This window comes from Neodiprion fabricii, chromosome 6 (assembly GCF_021155785.1).
Source record: "Neodiprion fabricii isolate iyNeoFabr1 chromosome 6, iyNeoFabr1.1, whole genome shotgun sequence".
NCBI lineage: Eukaryota > Metazoa > Arthropoda > Insecta > Hymenoptera > Diprionidae > Neodiprion > Neodiprion fabricii.
In genome coordinates, this window is record NC_060244.1 from 18564521 (window position 1) to 18576972 (window position 12452).

The window sequence follows — 12452 nt, forward strand, 5'->3', positions numbered from 1 at the left end:
TGATTAAAAATAATTGGTAATCAAAGTAGAGCACAAATGACTAAGTCCAATAATTCGCGCGTCGCGGAGTAAGTGAAAGCAGCGATTCAGTAGTAACACTCTACGTCGGATCAGCCACAGCTGATGCCGAAAGTATATTGGAACGTTTCACGCTAGACCGAAAAGCATCTTGAAATTACATTCATTCTTACATATCTGACATATTTTATTCCAAACAATGTCAGAAAATTTTTTAATATATTCAAAAACGTCATATTCTCTATTGCAATTAATCTTTAATCAACCTTCCGATAGATTTCATTATTAAATTTCTATTTTTTGGAATGGCGTGGAATTTCCCACAAGTTGTTAAAATTTCGGCAAAAACTTCGGTTTTTGGTCACAAACATCGAAGTGTTTAAATTTCAAAATTACTTCGGGACAATATTCGTTCGTTTATTATTTCTTGCGGTGACGATAATTTACAACAAAAACTTGTGTTATCAAGTCGCGAGCTGCTTGTAAAAGGCGGTGTGTTCAATTACAGCCTTCCTTCCTTCCTTCGCCTCTGCCAGCGTAAAAACGCATACAGCACCGCTCTGATAGTCCAAGTCTAGGAACAGCGAAATCATTAAATATACGCGGTCTGGAACGACCCTGCGAGTGTATATACCGCAAGCTTAAGTACGCGCCGGGTATATTACGAACGTCATAAGAACCCCTGCAGCGATATGATACGGGGGTTATTGTGTCGCTCCCCCAAGTGTCCATATGCAAATCTGGCCAATTGTAAAAAATTTTAAGACCAAAGAAACTGCTTTCTTTCGCAGCGGCAGTCTGGTACTGCAGGATCAGGCGTGTCAAGGGTGCAAGAGAGAGATCGCCTTCTTTTTCTTCCTAAAAAATTTGAAGAACCTTTTATTTTCCCACGCGCAAGCGGATTTATTGCGCGTAAATATTATATCATGTACCTTCTCGAACGAAATGTTTTATCCACGTGCAGACTGACTACGTATGATATACACGTACGTATCGTGACCCATGTGATTATGTAGACTGGTGGTTGTTAACGGTTTTGGTGTATGCTTATACGCATGCGTGCAATACCTATCCGCGTCTTATACATAGCTACGAACTGTGAAGATGAACCGAACGGGATTGGAAACCATTCTTCTCAGCCGGGACAACATTAATTAAATAGCGTGCAATGGCGATGTTATCGCATTTTCGCACGTTCGAAGAACCCCATGATCAATGACCCCGCCTCGCATTCGGATAGGTTATCTCTTATGCCTTCTTCACATTTGCCGGTTACGGTTTTTAATACCTTGGCCATTCTTTCAAGCATCCTGACACTTTTTCATCGAATTGCACTCCACGTGCACAATGGTTTGCCAAATTTTTTAAATCAACTACAGTGCTTTCCTCAATTTTGACGAATTTACGAAACTTTTTCTTTCGTTATGAAGTGCAGTCCAAGCAATATAGAATAAAAAAAAATATATATACTCATGTGAAAAACTCTGAAATTTTATACTTTACGTAAATATTACAAAATGCGACAAATTGTTACATAAACAACCGTCCATTCGAACATGCTTCGTTATTTTGAGATAAGACTTTGCATCGTGTTCGTTTTTAGTATTGAGTGTTTTAAGTAAAATGTAATATATTTTCTGATAATGAGTATTGAATTGTAGAAGAATCACCGCTAGATACGTATTGGGGCATATCTATTACGTAAGTTGCTATTTTTCTTCCCTATACCTACGGGTCAATAGTTGTAGCCTAGCTGTATATTGCTCTACGAAATGAGTCATCCCGAGTGATTACGCAATCCGGAACGTTAAATAATCCAAGAGATGACAAACTAGCTGAAATTCGAAATACCTCGATTTCCTGTAACCGAAAATGTGGTTTATCCTGACCGCTCTTTGACAGAATCAAAGTGTAAAAATCGACTCGAAAATATCAATCGGCTTAACACTCAAGAGTTCCTTTCCTCAAATTCATACGTTGACTTAATTTAAAGGAAGTATTTTTCAAATCAGCCAAACTATTATAATCGAATAACGAAATATGGCAGTAATGGACTAAAACAGATTCCATTTTTCGAATAATATAGATGTGGGTGATTCCTAGCTGAGCTTTCCCCCAAATTTTATTCATCTCTACGAAACTGAATATTGGTACCACGTATTACACTTGACCCGTGTTTCTGTCAAAGGTTACGTGGCTGCGGCGCAAGGACAGGCAGCTACTGACGGTGGGAACGGCGACGCATTCAGTGGACAGTCGGTTCATGGTGAGACCGTCGACGTCGGATTGGACGCTGCTGATCCGGGGAGTGACTTTGCAGGACGCGGGTCTATACGAGTGCCAGGTGAGGGTGGAAAAGAAAAAACAAAAATTTCTCGGGGTCCTCGACGGTCTGGTTATCGGCCGGTCGCCAGTTCTCGCAAATTCCAACAGGTGTATAAGATGCGCATAATACCGATCCGATTAACTTCACCGGCGTCCTGATTAATCACCCGTAATTTATTGCAACTATGATGTGATTCCCACTTCCACTAGATGTACAAGGCTGGTTCTGGATATAGATTTCTGTACCAACATTTTACCGACGCTTAGCCAAGACACAAACTCTTCTCTGGAATGTTGAAGAGTGGAGTATATCCCGGTATAATTGACTTTATGGATCATCGGATCACTTAGTTGAGTGACGTTATCGACCGTCCAATAATTTTGTTGTTCTGCCTTACCAACAATTTGCTCTACCTCACCGTAATTGCAACCCCTTTCTACCCTACCAGCGTTCGAGGTCTGGCACAGACGCAAACCTTTTTTTCGGGAATGCTTAACGATATCGCTGCTATCGACCTTTTTTTGTTACCACGGCAATCTTCTTCCAACAATTTCTTTTGAGAATAAGAGTGCGAGAAAAGGGAGACGGCAGAGTGAATAGAATCGAGCAGAATTTATTGAAAATATCCATGGCAATATTGAGCAAGGCGAGAAGTACAGTTAAAGAAAAACTATTGAAATGAAATAAGTCATTTTACTCTGTATTCTTTCTTCAACTGTATTTCTTTAACTGTACTTCTAGCTTTGCCTAACATTTCCATGGGTAATTTGCACCTATCTTAGGTGAGTAGGTAGGCATTATAGTACGAGTAAAGCGAGACAGGTAAGCACAGAAGGAAGAGCAATAACGCTAACAGAAAATATACAAAGCAGATAAGTAAGCGCGTATAAAATACATAAATAAGTAGAGTAAAAGAAAATAAATAAAGTAGCATAACATAAATGAGTAAGTAAGGAGGTTACAGTAGATAAAAATAAATGAGTGAGTAGAGAGATAAAAGAGAGAGAGAGTGAGAAGTATAGAAAAAAGTAGAGCAAATTGTTGCCGAGGTAAAGCAACGAAACTATCGGACAATCGATGACGTTGGACAACTAAATGATCCAATGATCGATAAAGTCAATCAACGTCAGGATATTCCCCATCCTCGAACATTATCGAAAAGGGTTTGTGTCTTAACCAAGTGTCGATAAAACGTCGGTACAGGAATCTGCATCTAGAACCGGCCTTGTGTATCTACTCTTCTCGATCCCCGAATCTCGAAGAGAGCGGCTTTCATTTTAATCGAAACCTCGGAGGATATCATGTTGGCGAAGGGTCCGATCCTCGCACTCGACGCTCTTCGAAATTTCATCCCCGCCCGTTTCCCCGGTCTCCAGGTGCCCACTGTACCCGTTCAGCACCAGTTCGCCCGGCTTAAGATCACCGAGGCGTACTCCGTCATCCCCGGGGCGCCGGACCTCCACGTCAAGCAGGGATCCAGCCTCCGGCTTGAGTGCCAACTCATCTCGGCCACCGAGCCCCCCATTTATGTCTTCTGGTATCGCCAGGGCAGGATGATAAACTACGACGCTGAGCCCGGCGTCAAGGTGGAGCCAACTAATACGGGCTCCATACTCATCGTCGATAAGACGAAACCGGCCCACGGTGGAAATTACACTTGCAAACCCAGCAACGCCAGGTCTGCCTATGTCGTCGTTCACATCATTGAGGGTGAGTTCGATGGAGTGGATTAGAGTCTCCTCGGGGGGGATTTGTAGCGGCCACCGTGAATGATTTGCGGTTAGGTTCAAGAGTAATCGGCTGCACTGTCTAAGTCGAATGTTGGGAAAAGAGGGAAAACCGTTTGAATAATCTACAACAGTGTTATTTGTGACAATGGTGGCGAACGCGAATTAAGCAACATACCGACTATGTGCAAATGAAATGGTTCTCAGCAATTCCAAATTACAGATGTTAATCGTACTCTCTGTACTTGAATCAGTAAATATTCATTGATTTGCAGCGAGTGTATAGTGATTTTTCCTGTGGCATGCTTGCAAATGGAAATCACTGAATTGTTACTGATTCAGAGAGTGAGATATCAACAATTTTCGAAGTGGTTTTTTTTTATTAATACGTTCAAGATACTTCAACTCCGATGTTTTAAATCCAATCCTGATATCTGTGCGCTCATTCTGAACGTTAGTCAGTTTTCCACTAATTGTCTGAGATTAGATCAAGAAATCTTACCTTACAGCACGGTTTTCAACGCGCAATAATGCAATTGTTGACCAACACTTTTGTGCAATACGAACCTAAATCTATTTTCTTTCGCTCTGAAGCCGACCGCAGTTTGTAAAACTTTTTGACAATCTCGGAAAAACTCCACCATGAAGATGCTAGGCGCCAACATTAGAATCCCATCAAAAACGCCAGAGTTCAATCATCTTAAAGGCTCCGATTACAAAACCTCTATTGGCATTGTTGATATCAAATTATTAACTTTTATTATTCAAATGTGCATCACTTCCATTAGTTGATACGCATGCTGTTTCATTCGCAGTCACCGTCATTGGCATAAGTAACCCGATGGAATATTTTTTAATCGGTTCGTTCGCCTTACCTAATTTTTCTCACTCCCGTCGTCCTTACTCACACCAGAAAATACCTCGAATGAAGAAATGAAGAAATATGGTACATAATTAATAAGTAATTGACTACTAAGATATGGCAGTGAAACTCCTTGAAAGTTTGACTGAAATATACAATCACAAACTTAGAAAAAGATTCTTTTCGAACAGATGAAACTTTCGAAGTACCTGAACATTCAAGTTCTTAAAAGATTAAAAATGTAACATCTTTTTATTGAATTTGATCAGCAAAAGTTTTTGTTGAATCTCGTTATAATTTTCGTTCGTTTAATTTGAAGAGACAATGGGTTTGAAGAAAAGCGAATATAAAAATTATCTATAATTGCCGAGTATTGTAATAATTGGGTGGAAAATACGACGTCAATTAGACCAAGATTTGTATCCACCTGAGTCTAAATGCTAAGAATTTTCATGGAAATCTTCCTTCTATAGCTTTACTCTGTGCATGGATATTTTCTCCTTTCCCTTATAAGGTATCATTTGCTTTCGTTTTATGTTGCCTTAAATGGCTCCCCAGGTCCCGATTGTGTAGGAAATAGGAAAATTGGCGACTAGTGCAGCAGAACAAAGACGAGATTTCTTAAATGAATAACCCTTACTTAAAACTAAATTGACAGGAAAGTTGCGGCCTGATTTAAAAACAGAACGAAACGCAATCGGGCTGTGAGATCCACTTTATACTAATCGTGGGATAGGACCCGGATGCAATTATCGTTTGTCGAAAGCCGGAAACCGGTCGGAGAGGAGGCAAATTTAGAAACTGTTGGCTCTCGCGAATTTTCAATCCTCCACACACACCATGCGGATCTAATTCGGTACAACAGAAACGCGAGGAAATTACGTATCGCAATTAACTTTCGTCTCCCGGATGAATTCGGCGCAATTTAGATTTTTTTTCGCGTTACTTTTCATCACTACACAAGCGAAACCAATTCAATTACTGCAACTACTATCGAGTATGATTTAAACCTTTCGTCGTTGAAATTCTCTTTTTTTATGCCGATCATTTGAATTTCAAGAAGTTCCTGTAAATTTTAGATTTCTTCATCCAGCCGTTTCCGAAATCATCGCGGAACAGAAAAACCTGTTTTTCTGATGTCTGCGGTCTGAAACGTAATGATTCATTAAAATTGAAAGAAGTGATTTTTGACCGAAACCAGAACTCTTCTTACATCGCTATAGGTGATGAGAAGTAAAAATTGAAAACCACGAACTGCAGGGTATGCAGGGTAAAAAGTAGAAAAGAGGACTTCCTGAGCACGTGACATCATACAAATTGATAGACGTAAACTTGCCTCGCGTCGTCGGTCTCGATATGTTTTACAATTTCACTTCATGCATCGTTTTTTATTACCAAATAATTATTACGGTCACGTGGCAAATATATAAGGGTGTGCCATGTGAATATGACTTTTCACCCTGCAGGTACACGTGACACCCGGTCCCTCTCGTACGATAAAATTCCTGGCAGAAATTCCTCTTTTCCGGTGTCATAACTCCCCCTCTCGCATTTCCACCTGATACATTACACTTCCCTGCATGCATACACGCAGGGTTTCTATAAATATCCGAGTATCTGTACAATGCTTTAGGGTATAACCAACACGAGCAACAATACGTAGCGCAGACCGCGCGTGAATCAATGACGCTTTAACGTATCGCGTGAAATGAAAATTTTTACCACGTAACCGGATTCTTATCATGCACTGTTGTTTCCAACGTTTTATCTTTCATTCTTCTGGTCAGATATTTTATTCCACTTTTTTCTAAACTCGATTGAAACTATTCTATTTATGGAAACCATACCACTATAATGAGGTCAAAGTGCAGATTGAAAAAGAAAACAGAATTACGTTTAAATTACGCATATAGTTTGCAACAATAGTTACACTGTCAGAAATTTTACGTGTCGTACACATAGATATTACATGATCTAGTGAAATGGGTGCTGTCACGATAATGGTTTGAATATTGTTCAAATTATAAGAAAATTTGGTACAACTAGCTATTTAGTGTAATTATAATATCGCAATAATAACATGAAATATAATTCGAGTGACGATAAACAAGAAACTGTATTATTTGGCAATATTAAAAAATGAAAATATAATCAAGGAATGCATAGTAACCACAACTATGAGTTTCTATCGGTGTATGCACCGAAACTAGAAATTTAATATTTTTTATTGTTATCTGCCATGAAAGTGGCATAGAGAAATTTGAAGGGAGCAAAAATCAGTAGCCTCAATTATCAGTATTCATTTCTCTCTTTGTCCCACTACCTCTCTTCTAATTAAATCATTCACGATGAACATCACGCAGTTTCACCGATCTGTGTACGCACACAAAATTCAATTAATAACGTTTCTGATACCTGCACGCAGTATGAAATGAAACTGACAATCCAATATCGCGTATTAATTCTTTTTCATATTCTATATTGTTTATTTATCCACTTTCCGACGGAATGCATCAGGGTTTGTATATCGTGCCTGCCGGATGACAAACAACAAATCGATCCTTCGCAAAATCGGTATTTCTCTCCACGAATGTATAATATATTCGAGTCGGTTCGAGTGGTCACGCAAATAGGGTGAAAAAATATGAAAAATACATATCTGATCTGTACAAGTATCAGCGTGGCAGAAAAAAAATCACAAGGAATATCCAAACAACTGCAGTATTTCAATAGCAGAATATTGTATAAACAAGAGTGATCGAAATTTGGAAATAGGATAAAAAAAATTAAGATAATAATTCGTATAAGTTTCTGCTACTTACGATGCATCGATCCATGTGCAATACATGTATAGGAATGTATCGTACATGAAAATTTCTACGCTTATTCAAAGTTTGATTCGACATACCAATGTAAATATTTTATTCCCTTAACGAGAAAAGCTAATTGATAGGTAGAGAGAATTCACTTGTCAGTGTATCAACTCCAGGACAACGAGAATTTCTGCACAACGTAGCGCATCGCAATACTTGAAATATAGCAAACCTTGTAACATATCGTTTGTCACGTGCGTGCATTTTTTGTTGTTTTTTTTTTTTTGCCAATTAAAATAACAAGGCTGAAATTTTTCCGCTTCTCTTTCTCTTCATCTCAACTTCATTGCTAATCCCTTGCAGGGAAGTTGACGCGACTCTCCGGACGAGCACCTGCCTCTTCGGCAGATCGCGTAACCGACTAATTCCTTCCGTTTTCCGGCTTCTCACCGTGGCGGGTGACTCGCTTTAATTTACGTTTAATTAGCCACCGGTGTCGGGGTATCGCTATACGTATGTACTACGTATATGTATATATGCGGGCGGTCTGTAGGAGGAGAAAATTAAACTGCTAGGAGGACAGAACGAGGAGGGAAAACGCCCCCTGCAACATCCGCATTGTTGCACGGGGTACGAAATGATCGCCCGAACACTCAGCGTCTCTTTACGTACGCACTGCAGGGATACTCGGTACGATCTTGGCGACGATAATGACTCGCTCCGAAGGGACGGGCAGCGAAAACGGGATAGGGAAAGGGACTTTCGAGGGATTTAATTAGAGCGAGCCGGAGAGAGAAAGATACGCGGTGGTTGTTTGTTCTCTGCAGTGGCGAACGCCAAACCCCAAGAAAACTCCCCAATTGCTGTTTAATTGTTACACCGTTTCAGGGGAAAAATTATTTCGAGATATTCAAATTGAGGTTAACATATTCAGGGATTGATCGACGGCTAAATCGTCGGAACAAAAAAAAAAAAATAAGGAGGAGGGAAAAATCCGTACGGCAAATATTCTCGAGCAGTGTTATTATAATTTGCGCAAGCAATCGTTAACAAGAAATTAATAATAGCCCTACTATGCAATGGATATGATTAAAAACAAATTCGAATAACACAATAGCTCAATTCTTGCAGTTACAGCTTTCAATGGAAATTAAAAACTCGGACCTAATTATTTCAAAATACTCGACTTCATAAGGCAGACATAAAAATCAGGTATTTTTTCGACACGGAATTTTCCTGTCATGACGTTTAGCGTGTACTTACTGCGGTTATGCAGAACTCCAATTTCTTGCGGTCCAAAGCCTACATTTTCTGTCTCGACACATTTTGCGTTAATTCATCTTTTCTACTAAAGCATAAGTTCATTAATTATAACGAACCACGATTTTGCATATAACGTTTTTGTGGTCACCTCCGGTACCACAGTAAAAAATTCACCTCACTCTCTAAGTATGATTTAGTGTGCAAGGACTATATTCACTGGAAACCAGTGACTATTTACCGATGCCAGTGAACTGACACCGCTTCATATTCCAGGATTCTCAGCGATTTGTAAAAAGATTGATACACCAAGAAAATCAGCAATGCAACAAATTCATCCAAATTAGACGAACGTTACATGTCCGGCATCGAATTTTCTTTCTTCTTCCATGTCAATCAAATTTATCTTGATAGAATTTAGTTCACAGACCATATTTTATGACAGATTTTATTCGTTCTTGTTTGTCTGGAAAAATGTTAAAAAATAAAAAATCAGTGAAACTTCTGAATGACATTGAACAGTTCATATTCTTTCTTGTCTGTTTCCAGAGGAAGAGAAACCCGCCGCAATGCACGGCGGGGATCGTAGAAGCTCTTCGGGCTCTGCACCATCCCCAAGCATTCTACTGACGCTGATTTTCCTCCTCAGTGCGAGCTGGTTTCATCGAACGATCTCGAGGCACGTTGGACAATACCGATCCACCACGTGACTAAATGGAGTTGAAAAATTCCCGAGTCGTCTATCGAGTGAAATTTAGGCAGCATTTATAAACGTACATTATACAATACTTGTGTAAAAAACTTATCTTCCTCCATTCGGGTGTGTTTTCGCATGTCTATTACAATTGTACAACAAATCTTACGAACAATTTGAGGCCAGGTCACGTGCAGATTATTTTACTTATCGCCCTCCGCCCCTGAAGGAAAGAATCCTCTTTACTTCAACCTCAGACCTTGCTTCGTGCACGCTGTGTAAATCTGAATAAAAAATAACAAATGGCTTTGGTAATTGCCCGTTGCTCGGCTCTGCGGCATCGGAAATTGGAAACGGTAGGTATTACAAGTACCTAGGAAATATAAGTATACCGAACGAGATAACGAGGTAATAAACCGCAAATAAATTCACGGTCCATGGACCTGTGATTACACATGATGTGGATATTACCTGTTTGCCAATTATGGTTACACATAAACGTTGAATTTTTTTTAATGCCTTTTAGAACTTTTTTTCTTCCCTACAGGTCATTACGATATCTCTCGATAATTTTGAGCGTTGGAGAAAACGGGCTATGATTTTTGTCGAATTCAAATTGTTAAAAAAAAACAAATTCTTTTTCAAATTATGCAGATTGAATTATAATGCTGGTTATTTTTATTAAGTAATATATAAAAGTCGGTATATATCTATGCAATTCTTAACAGAATTAAGTAACCCAATGAAGTTTGATGGAAAGTTATTTTATTCCTTCAGTAATGCATCGTTGGAAATTCAATTGCGTTTGTAATACTAACTTAATCCGGAAGGTTAAATTATTCTAGCTGAGAAAATTATAATGCGAAAGTCAAATACATGAACGTTTTTAACTAATTTGAATTATAACCATGACACGGTTTGCGTTTGTAAATATATAATGTAAGATATGATTGTTGTGCTCTGATCGAGTACTTGAGTATTTAATATACATATATATGCTGTATACTATTGTATACCCTTCGCCTACGTAAACTAATGCGTAGGTCTCGTTTTTCCAATCGTCTAATCGCTAACTGTAAATTTCGATAACAAATCATGTCATTTTTTTTTTTCCATTCCATTAGTATTTTCGACAGTAATAGCGCAAGTCGAATTTTAGATTTGAAAACTCCGTCTGATCCATTAACGCCCATAATCCCAGTAACGCTGAATTTCCTGAGAATTTACATAATACGCGTATAATTAATTGTACATGCGCGTACATAGCAATACCGCTACGTGTAACTATTGTATACAAGCATAAATTCCATAAATATTCATCGCATGTACAATGGCGGTAGATTTTACCCTATGAAATATTCATTATAAAAATAACTTGTCAGTCATATAATGCTTAATTACAAATTTTTATTGTTGTATAATTTACGCGAAACATACTGACAAATTAACAAACTAATTACAAATGAACAGAAGATAATCGTAAGTTTACGTTGCATAAATTATAAATATTATATATTACACAATATACTTATAAGTATACGGAATCGAACCTTATAATATTATATACCTATACATATACATTAAACATGATACGATAAGAAGTAACCGTTAACAGAGAATAAAATAATTATTCCATAACAATAATAATAATAATAATAGTAATAATAATAACAAGCTCATTCAATGTTTAATGTGATCGGTGTAAATAAACTTACAACATAAATTACGCATGGTACCATATACCATCCATAATTCATTAGCAGACTTATGCATGATACATTATTCCTTAACTTTACCCTTATAAAATTACAGTCGAATAGGTGGATGCTCCTCGATAAGAATTTAATTATTCCTTGACCCAGTTCAGAGTAATGCAGTTATAGTTGGATTGAATAAATCGTCCAGAAGCCTTGCCGAAAGTAAATATTTTACATCCGTGTAAACCTTCGATCGTTCTCGAGTGCGGGGCTTCAAAACTATACAAGATTCAACGTAGCTCAGTCAAAGAGACTGAAGTAATCTCATTCGTTTGATTCGACGAAGCAATACTTAATTCAATGTGGCACCGTAAATAAATCTATAATTTTAAACGGTACACGACTATAATTTCATTCTATCCGATGTAATTTCTGATTAATTAAATAAATTACACCCGCAGTAATATTTTTCCAATAGAGCTTGAAAAATATCATCCAACGGTATCAAGTGCTCAATCGACTGTAATAGAAATATGCGACTAGCTTGAATATAAAATCCCTTGATACGAATTAATAAATTTATCAGAGTGGATTGAACTTGATAATTTGAAATAAAACAAACCGTATGACGTCACAAATATATTCTCATTTTTTTTTTTTATTATACTCTTTCAGGACATCACTTCCGGCTACATAACCAGTCCGCAGTGGAATATCGCTACTTTGTTCATAGTAGCGGCGATAATTCTCCTCCACGACAAGACTAAGCCCAGACCGGGAATCCTGGAGATTTTCGCAAGCACTTCTATATGCATAATCTCCTGTATACGATAAGAACAATCACGACACTTATATACCTGCTCAAGACTCATCAGACGGCACAAAGCCTCCTGAGCTATCTAGAATGTATCCTGCATATGCCGGGATTCTGGCATTTCGAGAAGAGGAATTACTTAAACGAGCCGCCACGGCGGCGGCTTAACGTCCCGACGCGACGTCTTATTAAGCTCTACCGCGAATAATCCAGAATCGTCAGACAAGTTATCGTTCTTCGC

General features: G+C 38.3%; 1 protein-coding gene across 1 annotated transcript in view; it reads left to right on the forward strand.

Moving 5' to 3' along the window:
• LOC124184775 (igLON family member 5-like) overlaps positions 1 to 12012 on the forward strand; it is an 80760-nt gene extending 68748 nt beyond the window's left edge. Inside the window, exons 4-6 of the mRNA XM_046574854.1 lie at positions 2207 to 2362; positions 3721 to 4054; positions 9556 to 12012. Of these exons, the coding sequence (XP_046430810.1) occupies positions 2207 to 2362; positions 3721 to 4054; positions 9556 to 9716 (651 nt within the window). The 3' untranslated portion in view covers positions 9717 to 12012. The remainder of the gene's footprint in view (positions 1 to 2206; positions 2363 to 3720; positions 4055 to 9555) is intronic.
• Positions 12013 to 12452: the final 440 nt, after the last annotated feature.